Source organism: Nicotiana tabacum, chromosome 8 (genome assembly GCF_000715075.1).
Source record: "Nicotiana tabacum cultivar K326 chromosome 8, ASM71507v2, whole genome shotgun sequence".
In the NCBI taxonomy this organism is placed as follows: Eukaryota; Viridiplantae; Streptophyta; class Magnoliopsida; order Solanales; family Solanaceae; genus Nicotiana; species Nicotiana tabacum.
Genome location: NC_134087.1, coordinates 38,573,978 through 38,586,838, shown reverse-complemented (window position 1 = coordinate 38,586,838; position 12,861 = coordinate 38,573,978). Strand labels below are relative to the sequence as shown.

The 12,861-nt window shown below is 34.9% G+C and overlaps 1 protein-coding gene across 1 annotated transcript; it reads left to right on the top strand.

Annotated features, from left to right (window-relative positions):
• The first annotated feature begins 5,022 nt into the window (after positions 1–5,022).
• On the top strand, positions 5,023–12,105 carry LOC107821690 (DExH-box ATP-dependent RNA helicase DExH12-like). Its single transcript, XM_016648131.2, has one exon. It carries the CDS (start codon positions 5,262–5,264, stop codon positions 11,751–11,753), a length of 6,492 nt encoding a protein of 2,163 aa, XP_016503617.1. The 5' UTR covers positions 5,023–5,261; the 3' UTR covers positions 11,754–12,105.
• The last annotated feature ends 756 nt before the right edge of the window (positions 12,106–12,861 follow it).

Sequence of the window (12,861 nt, the reverse complement as noted above, 5' to 3'; positions counted from 1 at the left end):
TTATCTAACGTGAAATCTATTTTTAAAGGATAAAAAAGACAATTTCACTAAAGGGCTTTGTACTTTGCGCATATATCTCATATTAATTAGTATAAAACTTTACTAATCATATAAAAATTATTAAACTATGTACAATTGTTAAGTATCATTTCCAAAATATTTTTAGAATTTTATATTGAATTAAAGAGTATGATAATTATGGATATTGAAATAATTTATATCAAATAATAATATCTATTAGAATGTGTATTTAAATTTTAGTACATAAAATTTATAGATTTGATTAAAAGGCAATGGACATACTATTATATAACCTGAGGATCAAACATGCTTTTTCATAAATAGTCTTTCTTTCTTTTTATTTTTTATTTTTGCTAAGATAATTAAGTCATATAAAATTAATTGATTTTAATTGTATTACCAGTTATAAATTTTTAATTGAGAAGGAGTGGCAACGAATTATCAGCTTTAGTTATAGTTCGTACTTAGTCTTTTTTTTTACTAAGATAATTAAAATACATAGAATAAAAATATTAGCTAATTCAATATTTAAAAATAAATTGTAATATCAAACATTTAAAATATTAATGAAAATTATAATTATATCTATGCAATGCATATTTATGCTGATATATTTGTTTCTTATAATTGTATATATATTTATCACCAACAAATTTATTTTAATCTAATTTAGTCTAAAGTAATTAATTAAAACTACTGAAAAAGAAAATATAGATAAAACACAACGTGTGCATGGAGAAAACATGAAGAGAAGCAATATTATCACTAAATTTGTAACGTGCACCATAAACTAATATAGTAACATTCTTTTATTAAGGTTATGTTAGTTCAGGTAAGAAATAATTTAGTAAGAAAATCTCGGTTGATTATAAAGTTCTAAATATTAAAAAGAATAACTTAGATTATAATTTTATCCAATATAAAATTTTATTCAAAGAACCCCAATAAATATCTGGATGCTCGAAATTTAACAGAAGAAGAAATTTAAACATATACAAAGGTTGAAAATAAATAGAGTTCATCAACATATTATGATAGATGACAAAATAGTTTCTTGCAAACAAATATTTGTTATGTGAAAGCAAAAGGCAATAGCTAAAGGTGAACTTTAGAACAAATACTCCTTAAAAAATTATATAAAAAATAAATAAAAAGGAGCTCTACATAATGACTTCGATAATTTTGATTGAGTTGATAGGATTTTTGCATTATAACTGTTTATAAAAATTTAGTTATTAATTTCAATGAGGACAAATAAAAAAGTGGTTTAAATCACTTCTAAAACTTTAGAATCCTAACGAATCAACATTTACTTTGTTGGACGTTCTAGGAAATATGGGTAATTTCAAATAAGGAAGGAATTATTAAGTAAAATTTAGTTGAGTTAAAAGTCTTAAATATTAGTAGTTTCTACCTAATTCAAGTAAGGAAAGAGAATTTTAGTTGATTTCAAAACCTTAAAAATCAAAAAAAATTATTTAATTACTATTTTGTCCAATATATAATCTATTTTTAAAGGATAAAAAAGGTGAACGACATTTCGCTAAGGGGCTTCGTGCTTTTAATATAGTATAGTTTTAGTGTACGTGCGTTTCACGTGTGCATCACGTTAGTCAATATAAAATATATATGAATTATAGAAACATAGCGATGGAGGTTAAATTCAATGCAATATATGTTTAAATGATGAAAATAAATATTAGTACATTGATGCAATATATAGTTGAATTCAACATTTCTGAAAGAATTTAATGTAATTAGTTCTATAGTATTTATAATTATAAATATTTAATTATATAAGATACAAATATGATAGGTTGTTATTTCATCTAACAACTCTTTGTAAACTCTACGTTCATAATGTTATTATACAAAAAAATAATTGTTCATTCAAAGTTAATCAAAATTATAGACAAGCCAAATGAACCTCTTCTTGTGTAAACAAATTATCTAGATTCTTATTGATCTAAGTCTAAATTCCCTACTTTGCACGTTTATCCAACACCAAATAAAAGTTAATACTATCCTAAACTCACTCTAAATGCACTATGCTATTGACAACTATATAGCTATTTCAAGAGTTCCAAATGCATTACTTTATCTTAAGTTTAAAAAATGAAATGTAGTTACAAATTCGCATAGTATGACTGTAGCTTAATTTATTTCTAAATTAACATCATTTTAGTTCAATCTTCTAGAAATTTAAAGTTGAGATAATCAAAACTCTTAAATGTTAACAGGAAAAAGGCGAACATGCATTGTTGATGGATGTTTCATATTTTAGGCAATCAATTATTGATAATTTAGAGAGAGAAACATACTATTATATACCTCATAGGCTAAGAATTAAAATAACTTTAATGGAATGTACTAAACTCCAAAAGAATATTTATAAAAAACTGATCAAATAAGGAATGATTTAATAAGTTAAAATTTAATTCAATTTGAAGTCCTAATTGTTAGGATCTTCGTAAGTAAAATTCTAGTTGATTTGAAGTCCTAAATTAGGAAAATAATTAAATGACTATTTTATCTAGAGTAAAATTAGCTTTTAAATAGTAAAAAAGATATTTCAATAGGGATTTCGTGCTTTTAATATAGTATAGATAGATAAATAATTTCCTACATAGTTTAAGTGAGAAAAAAATCTAATAAATAAATTTTTATTAATTTGAGACCCCAATTAGTCATATATTTTACTCAGGAAAATAAGTAATGACCCCAATTATTCCTCATAATTTGTATTTCTTAATTTTAATTTAATATGAAAGTAATAAAAGAATTAAAAATATATTATTATTACTCGCACTAGATGTTTACACCTAACCAATAGATACATGGCATGTCTCTTGCATATGGATTTCAATCATTTAACCATAGTAAATTATATTCATTCTCATCTAATTAAATTAATTAACCATAGTGAGTTAATATAGTTTGGTGTAAACACATGGTGTGAGTAAGTATTTACCCAACTATGATAATATCTTGGTTGAACTTTGTATAATCCTTAAGAAATTAAGAATAATATATCTCAGTTTGCATTTAATAAATAAGATATCATATTACTTAATTTAATCAAAATATAATAGAAAATTATGTTAAGAAAATCATTCTTTTCCATTCTAAAGTATTGTCTTGTTATTAAATAAATTCCTTAAATTGAATTTATTTTAGTTCTTAGATTTTAAATTGATACGACATCTAGGGTCAAACTTCCAAATATTTGGTAAGAGAATATTTAAGTAAAATCGTTTTTAATATTTAGCTAAGAGTTATTGCTTAAATCTTTGGTGTTAGAAATAATGAATTTTAAAAGGAAAGAATTTATAAAGCTAAATTTTTTCTTTATTTTAAGTTCTTCGATTATAGAAGTTTGTATATAGTTTGAATAAGGAGTGATTTAATATCTAAAATTTTAATTAATTTCGAAGTCCTAAATATTAAGAAAATAATTAAATGATTATTCCTAAATATAAAGGAAACAATTAAATGTCAATTCCTAAATATTAGGGATATAATTAAATAAATATTTTTAAATATTAGGATAATATTTAAAAGACTATTTTGTCTAGTCTGAACTCTAGTTTTAAAGGGTAAAAAAGGCGAACGACATTTCGCTAAGGGCTTTCGTGCTTTTAATATAGTATAGATAGATATAGATATAGACAAACACTTTAAGTTTATCTAAGTTTTTTATTATTTTATCCTTAAAATATTCCTTTTTAGAACAACCCCTCCCCATGCCTCTTCAAGTCTGCAATTCTCATTGACTATTTAAGATAAGCAAATTCTCTATTTCTTTGCATATTTATATCTATGTGATTGTGTATTACTCTTTGAACTGTATGTAATAAATGATGACATATCAAATTTTTGGTGCATTGCTTTCTAAGTGTTGTGGTGATGAAGACAATGTTTGTTTCTCTTCAAATATTTACTTAGATTTATTTTTTACTTAGAAACTTTTATCAATTTATTAATTATTATAACTTATGATTATGTGCTTATCATAAAATAAAATTTATTTATCATAAAAATTTTCTTATCTAAGCACAATTGTATTTAAAATAAAATGACAAATAAAATATTTTGTATTTGAATAGATCCGAAATCTAAAATTTTGAAGAAATTATGCCCTTATAAGTGTAAACAGTTCTAAGTTTATTTAAGTCATTTTAACAGAAAAAGAGTTTATCAACACTTTTTTCTCAAATACTGCAACAACTTATTATCAATTTCAGCACTTGTATCCAAACACGTAACTGCTTATTTATTAAGTCAATTTCATCACTTAAAAGTGCTTTTCAACACCTAATACGTATCAGCTACTTCAAATCATGGGCTCTTAGACTTTCGTTCCGTGTTATTACTAGAAAGGATAGTTGCCTAACTCATAAAATTAAAACCCTGTATCAACATTATTCAAAGTCACAAGTTAAAAGCTATACTTTTTAAATAAAAAGGACTAAGATCAAATCACATTAGATATTTGTTTAATAATAATAATAACAACTGTTTTTATATTATTTTTATCTATAACTATAAAATGTACATAAATCTATCTATCTTATTTTAATAATATTTAATAACTCAAACACATTAATTAATAAAAATTGCATAATTTCAAAAAATTATATTCATCAATACAGGGTACACGCACAACGCGAGACTAATAATATTAAAACTGAATGTTCATGTATTATAAAATTATTTGGGAGTAAATTAGTTAGCCATGACCTAGTCTAATTACTTGGTCACCGAGATTGGTTAGTTGGTCACCAATATTTGTTACTTGACCATCAAGATCAGTTACTTGGTCACCAAGCAATTTTTTTATTATAAATAGAGACTTCTCTACTCATTTGTGTTAGATTATCAATAAAAGTTTATTAATTATCTCTCTCTAAATTTCTCTTATATTACTTTTTTTTTTATATTATACCATAAGATAAAAGAGTTTGTTATGTTTATAATTTGACCAACAAAAAAAAGAAACTACACATTTAAAATCCAATCCCAATAGCTAGGCGGTTTTCAACTAGTAAAACTCATACTTTTTCAATCCAATCAGGAAAATCCTAATTGGGATACAATCGGGGCGGTTCCAAAACTGAACTTTTCTAGTCCAACCCCAATTGGGATTCTGTCAACTATATATATAGGATCTGTTATCGTCCGCTTCATCGTATATTGCTTTCACTTTAGAATCTCTTCGTCGTACTTGATTTTTTTTTCAGATGGCCGATTCGGGTGGTGGTGCAGAGGCACATGCACGTATGAAACAGTATGAATACCGAGCAAACTCAAATCTTACCCTAACCACCGATTCTCGTCGTCCTCGTGATATTCATGAACTGACCGGTGAACCTGAGTCTCTTTATGGCAGAATAGACCCCAAAACATTTGGTGATCGAGCTTACAGAGGTAGACCATCTGAGAAGGATAGGAAGAAAAAGGAGCGGCAATGGGACACACTTGCCTCTGAGCCTAAAAGACGACGACTTCTTCAGGAAGAAAGTGTTCTTAATTTAACTGATGAGGAAGGTGGAGTTTACCAGCCTAAAACTATGGAAACTAGGGCTGCTTATGAAGCCATGCTCAGCCTTATTCAGCAGCAAATTGGCGGGCAGCCCTTTAGTGTTGTGAGTGGGGCTGCTGATGAGATATTGGCCGTGTTAAAAGACGGCAACTTTAAGAACCCTGAAAAGAAATTGGAAATTCATAAGCTGTTAAACCCTATTTCGGACCAGGTGTTTGATAAGTTGGTGTCGATTGGGCAACTCATCACTGACTACCAGTTAGATGGCCACGTTGATAGTGATGAAGCTCTTGATTATGATGTTGGTGTGGCAGTTGAGTTTGAGGAGAATGAAGACGAAGAAGAAGATGAAGAAAGCGAGATTGATGATGAAGAGGATGATGATGTTGTGCTGGAAGCCAATGGTTCTGGCTCAATGCAAATGGGCAGTGGCATTGATGAAGATGAGATGCAGGAGTCGGATGAAGGAATGGCTTTGAATGTTCAGGACATAGATGCTTATTGGCTTCAAAGAAAGATTTCTCAAGCTTACCAGCAGCAGATGGATCCGCAACAGAGCCAAAAGCTTGCTGAAGAAGTTCTTAAAATTCTTGCTGAAAGGGATGATGATCGCCAAGTAGAAACCAAGCTACTGGTTCATCTCCAATTTGACAAGTTCAGTCTCATCAAATATCTTCTAGGGAACCGGCTTAAGGTAGTATGGTGTACCCGTCTTGCAAGGGCTGAAGACCAAGAGAAAAGGAAGAGAATTGAAGAAGAGATGTTGGCTTTGGGGCAAGATCATGCTGCCATATTAGAGCAGTTGCGCGCGACTAGGGTTACAGCAAAAGAGAGGCAGAAGAAGTTGGAAAAAAACATTAGGGAAGAGGCTCGGTCTCTTAAAGATGAGACTGGTGGTGTTGATGGTAACGGGGATAGTAAGGCACTTATAGATAGAGATGTTGATAATGGTGGACAGCATGAGTTGCTTGATCTTGACAGCCTTACATTTCATCAAGGTGGTTTATTGATGTCAAATAAGACATTAGAGCTTCCAGCGGGGTCTTATAGGAGTCATAAGAAGGGCTATGAGGAAGTTCATGTACCAGCATTGAAGTCCAAGCCACTAGCCCCTGGCCAAGAGCTTGTGAAGATATCGTCCATTCCAGAGTGGGCTCAACCAGTGTTTAGCGGGATGACCCAATTGAACAAGGTGCAGAGTAAAGTATATGAAACTGCCCTCTTTACCCCAGAGAACATTTTGCTCTGTGCTCCGACTGGTGCTGGGAAGACCAATGTAGCTATGTTTACTATACTTCAGCAAATTGCACTAAACCGCAACGAAGATGGATCATTCAACCACAACAATTATAAGATTGTATATGTGGCACCCATGAAAGCCCTTGTTGCGGAAGTGGTTGGTAATCTCTCCAAGCGGTTGGAACATTATGGTGTCAAGGTGAAAGAGTTGAGCGGTGATCAAACATTAACTCGTCAACAGATTGAAGAGACTCAAATTATTGTGACTACCCCAGAGAAGTGGGATATTATAACAAGAAAGTCAGGCGATCGCACGTATATGCAGCTTGTTAAACTTGTTATTATTGATGAGATACATCTCCTTCATGACAATCGAGGGCCTGTCCTGGAGAGTATCATTGCGAGAACTGTTAGACAGATTGAAACCACAAAAGAGCATATTCGGCTTGTTGGATTATCAGCAACTCTTCCAAATTATGAGGACGTGGCTGTGTTTTTGCAAGTTGATCGGAACAAAGGACTCTTTCATTTTGACAATAGCTATAGACCTGTACCGTTGGCTCAACAGTATATTGGTATTACTGTTAAGAAGCCACTGCAGAGATTCCAGTTGATGAATGATGTTTGCTATGAGAAGGTGATTAGTGTTGCAGGAAAGCATCAGGTGCTTATTTTTGTCCATTCAAGGAAAGAAACAGCTAAAACAGCTCGGGCAATACGGGATACTGCACTTGCTAATGACACCCTTGGTAAGTTTTTGAAGGAGGATAGTTTAACTTGGGAAATTCTACAGTCTCAAACTGAGCTTATCAAGAGCAATGACCTCAAAGATGTTCTACCATATGGTTTTGCGATTCACCATGCGGGGTTGGCTAGAACTGATCGGCAACTTGTGGAGGAGCTTTTTGCTGCTGGCCATGTGCAAGTTTTGGTTTCAACAGCAACCTTAGCTTGGGGTGTCAATTTACCTGCACATACTGTCATTATAAAGGGCACTCAGATATACAATCCTGAAAAAGGAGCCTGGACTGAACTCAGTCCCCTTGATGTTATGCAGATGCTTGGCCGTGCGGGAAGGCCTCAATATGACACTTATGGTGAAGGAATCATCATAACTGGACACACACAATTGCAATATTATCTTTCTTTAATGAATCAGCAGCTTCCTATTGAAAGTCAACTAATATCTAAGTTGCCTGATCAATTGAACGCAGAGATTGTCCTTGGGACGGTGCAGAATGCCAAAGAGGCATGCAAGTGGCTCCTCTATACTTACCTCTGTGTTCGAATGCTACGAAATCCCACTCTTTATGGTCTCAAAACTGACTTTGCTTTGGAGGAAAGGTGTGCTGACTTGGTTCATTCTGCAGCTACATTACTGGACAAAAACAACCTGATTAAGTATGATAGAAAAAGTGGATATTTTCAGGTGACTGACTTGGGTCGCATTGCTAGCTATTACTACATAACTCATGGGACAATTTCCACATACAATGAGCACTTGAAACCGACGATGGGTGATATTGAGCTTTGTAGACTCTTCTCTCTCAGTGAGGAGTTCAAATATGCAACGGTAAGACAAGATGAGAAGATGGAATTGGCAAAGCTTCTGGATCGTGTTCCCATTCCTATCAGAGAGAGTCTTGAGGAGCCCAGTGCCAAGATCAATGTTCTACTGCAGGCATATATTTCGCAGCTGAAGCTCGAAGGGTTGTCTTTGTCATCGGACATGGTTTATATAACTCAGAGTGCTGCACGTCTCATGCGAGCTCTTTTTGAGATAGTTCTGAAAAGAGGATGGGCTCAGTTAGCTGAGAAGGCCTTGAAATGGTGCAAAATGATAAGCAAAAGGATGTGGAGTGTACAGACACCACTTCGCCAATTCCATGGCATACCAAATGAGATCTTGATGAAGTTGGAGAAGAAAGATTTGGCTTGGGAGCGTTATTATGATCTTTCATCACAAGAATTGGGAGAGCTTATCCGGTCCCCAAAGATGGGAAGGACGTTACACAAGTTTATTCATCAGTTCCCAAAGCTGAACCTCACAGCACATGTTCAACCAATTACCCGGTCAGTTTTGAGGGTAGAATTGACTATTACACCAGATTTCCGATGGGACGACAAGGTTCATGGTTTTGTAGAACCTTTCTGGGTGATTGTTGAAGATGATGATGGAGAATATATTCTTCACTATGAATATTTCATGCTGAAGAAGCAGTATATTGATGAAGACCATACTTTGAACTTCACAGTCCCAATATATGAGCCATTGCCCCCTCAATATTTCATTCGCGTTGTCTCAGACAGATGGCTAGGGTCCGAAACTGTTTTGCCAGTCTCTTTCCGACACCTGATTTTGCCTGAAAAATATCCTCCTCCCACCGAGTTACTAGACTTACAACCTCTGCCAATAACTGCATTGAGGAATCCAGCATATGAAGCACTTTGTCAAGATTTTAAGCATTTCAATCCGGTTCAGACTCAGGTTTTCACAGTGTTGTACAATTCAGATGACAATGTTTTGGTTGCAGCTCCAACTGGTAGTGGGAAGACCATTTGTGCTGAATTTGCCATATTGAGGAATCATCAGAAAGGACCTGATAGTGCCATGCGTGCTGTATATATAGCTCCACTAGTGGCTCTTGCCAAGGAGCGATTCAGTGATTGGAAGAAGAAATTTGGAGACTCTCTGGGGATGAGAGTTGTTGAATTAACTGGGGAGACAACCAGTGATCTGAAGCTGTTGGAGAAGGGTCAATTAATTATCAGCACGCCTGAGAAATGGGATGCTTTATCTCGTCGTTGGAAACAGCGTAAGCATGTTCAGCAAGTCAGTCTTTTCATAATCGATGAGTTGCATCTGATTGGTGGTCAAGGTGGCCCAATCCTGGAGGTAATCGTCTCTCGGATGAGATATATCTCAAGCCAGGTTGAGAACAAGATCCGGATCATCGCTTTGTCAACTTCCCTAGCTAATGCCAAGGATTTGGGAGAATGGATTGGGGCTACATCTCATGGGCTCTTCAACTTTCCTCCTACTGTCAGGCCTGTGCCACTGGAAATACACATTCAGGGTATTGATATTGCTAACTTTGAAGCTAGGATGCAAGCCATGACAAAGCCCACATATACTGCAATAGTCCGACATGCAAGGAAAGGAAAACCTGCAATCGTGTATGTTCCTACAAGGAAGCATGCACGCTTGACTGCCCTAGATCTGATGACTTATTCAAGCATGGACAGCGAAGACACACCTATATTTCTGCTACGATCTGCAGACGAGTTGGAGCCTTTTGTCAACAGGATCAATGAATCTATGCTGAAGGAGACACTCAAATATGGCGTGGGCTACTTGCATGAGGGATTGAGTGGCAATGATCAGGCTATAGTGAAAACATTGTTTGAAACTGGATGGATTCAAGTGTGTGTAATGAACAGTACAATGTGTTGGGGAGTAGCAGTATCTGCACATTTGGTGGTGGTCATGGGAACTCAATACTATGATGGTAGGGAAAATGCACAGTACACTGATTATCCGGTTACTGATTTGTTGCAGATGATGGGTCATGCTAGTCGTCCTCTTGTAGATAGCTCTGGGAAGTGTATCATCCTCTGCCATGCACCACGGAAGGACTACTATAAGAAGTTCTTGTATGAAGCATTCCCAGTTGAAAGCCATCTGCAGCACTATCTCCATGACAATTTGAATGCTGAGGTGGTTACTGGAGTTATTCAGAACAAGCAGGATGCTGTGAATTACCTAACATGGACCTTCATGTACAGAAGGCTGACACAGAATCCAAATTACTACAATCTGCTGGGTGTTGGTCACAGGCATCTCTCTGACCACCTCTCGCAGCTGGTGGAGAATGCTATCAGTGACTTGGAGGCAAGCAAATGTGTCGCCGTTGAGGATGACTTTTTGCTTTCACCTATGAATCTTGGCAGGATAGCGTCATATTATTATATCAGTTACACGACAATAGAGCGTTTTAACTCTTCTTTGACCTCCAAAACGAAGTTGAAGGGCATGCTGGAAATATTGGCTTCAGCTTCGGAATATGAACAGTTGCCTATACGACCAGGTGAGGAGGAGTTGATAAGAAGGTTGATTCATCACCAGCGTTTCTCTTTTGAGAATCCGATATACACAGATCCTCACATAAAGGCTAATGCTCTTTTGCAAGCCCATTTCTCTAGGCAAGTGGTGGGTGGCAATCTCGTTTCTGACCAGCAAGAGGTGCTTGTTTCTGCTACTAGGCTGCTTCAAGCAATGGTTGATGTTATTTCCAGCAATGGATGGTTTAGTCTAGCAATTCTAGCAATGGAGGTAAGCCAGATGGTGACACAGGGAATGTGGGTACGTGATTCTGTGCTTCTCCAGGTTCCACACTTCACAGAGGAATTGGCTAGCAAGTGCCTAGAAAATCCAGGAAAGAGTATAGAGACAGTGTTTGATTTAGTGCAGATGAAAGTTGACGAGAAGCGTGAGCTCTTTCAAATGTCGGACTTAGAGCTTATGGATATTGAACGGTTCTGTAATCGGTTTCCAGACATTGATTTGACATATGATGTGCTGGAGAGTGATAATGTGAGGGCTGGAGACCATGTAAGTGTGCAGGTAACCCTTGAGCGAGATATTAAGGGTAGAACAGAGGTTGGGCCTGTTTTTGCACCCAGATATGCTAAAGCCAAGGAAGAAGGATGGTGGCTTGTTGTTGGCGATACAAAGAGCAACCAATTACTGGCCATTAAGAGAGTTACGTCCCTCCAAAGGAAGTGTAGTGTCAAGCTGGAGTTTGCTGCGCCTGCAGAAGCTGGAACGAGGACCTACACACTCTATTTTGTCTGCGACTCTTATTTTCTGGCCTGTGATCAGGAATATAGTTTTACTCTTGATGTTAAAGAAGCAATGGCTGAAGATAACAATGGTAAGAGATTGATGTAGCGTTTCTTTTCTTTTTTTTGGAGAACATACTCTAAATGCTTAGTTTATTACCATAGACAAGCTAGTGGTGATTAGTTGTGTGGCTCTCTGCTTTAGATCCTTCTTTTTCGATAGAGACTAGATTTCAATGGCAATTGTGCAGCTGCCTAATAGGTTTGAAATGCTGGTGGGATGGCACGTCAACCCACCAGTGGTGATTAGTTATTTGATATCAGTATTGGTTTTCTCTCACTTAGAGGTTTCTGGTTCTGCCTTGTCCCTTCCCTGTCAACCCTTTACAATATATAGGGAAGCTTATTTGTACCACAAAGCTAATTGTAATAAAAGAATATAGTACATTAGATTATGTGTACATCATTTGTAGAAGATTCTTAAGCTAATTAGTCAGTACGCTGCTAGAAACGGCATATTATAGTGGCTTTCTGCTAAAGATATGCTTAAATCAAAAGCAATTTCATTTCACTGCTCCCTCTTTCATGAGCAGACATGCAGAGGCAACAAACAACAACCACAAATCCAGTGTAATCCTACAAATGGGGTTTGGGGAGGGTAATATGTACGCATATCTTACCCATCTCTCATGACCGTAAAGAGACATGTTTCATAATTAAGAAAAAGATTTAATTAGTGGAGATTCTACGGACAACCATGGATTCTAAATCCCACGAAAGTTACCAATATACTAATCAAAAGAAGTGCCAAGAAGGTCTAGCTAAAATATGAGAAAATGACATTGTTAACCGCTCTCAAAATAATAGCCGGAAAAATGGAGATACAAAAATTATATAAATTTTATATACTTTTTCGGCTACTAAATATAATAGTTTCTGGCGCGAGCTAAAAGTGAAAAAGCCCTAAACTAACAGCTTGTTTGGATGGTTGTTACCCATTGTATCGTATCGCATTGTTACTTTAAATACAATGTTTGTTTTGATTGTTACTTAAATTTTATTGTATCGTATCGTTAAATCCGTCGTTACATAACGACGAAATGTGCCACTTTATGTAACGACTGATTTGATGTGGTCGCGTCGTTATCTTGTCTTTTTCTCTCAATCTCACCATTTATTATTATTAAATTATTTTGTTTTATCATTTACCCTATCTT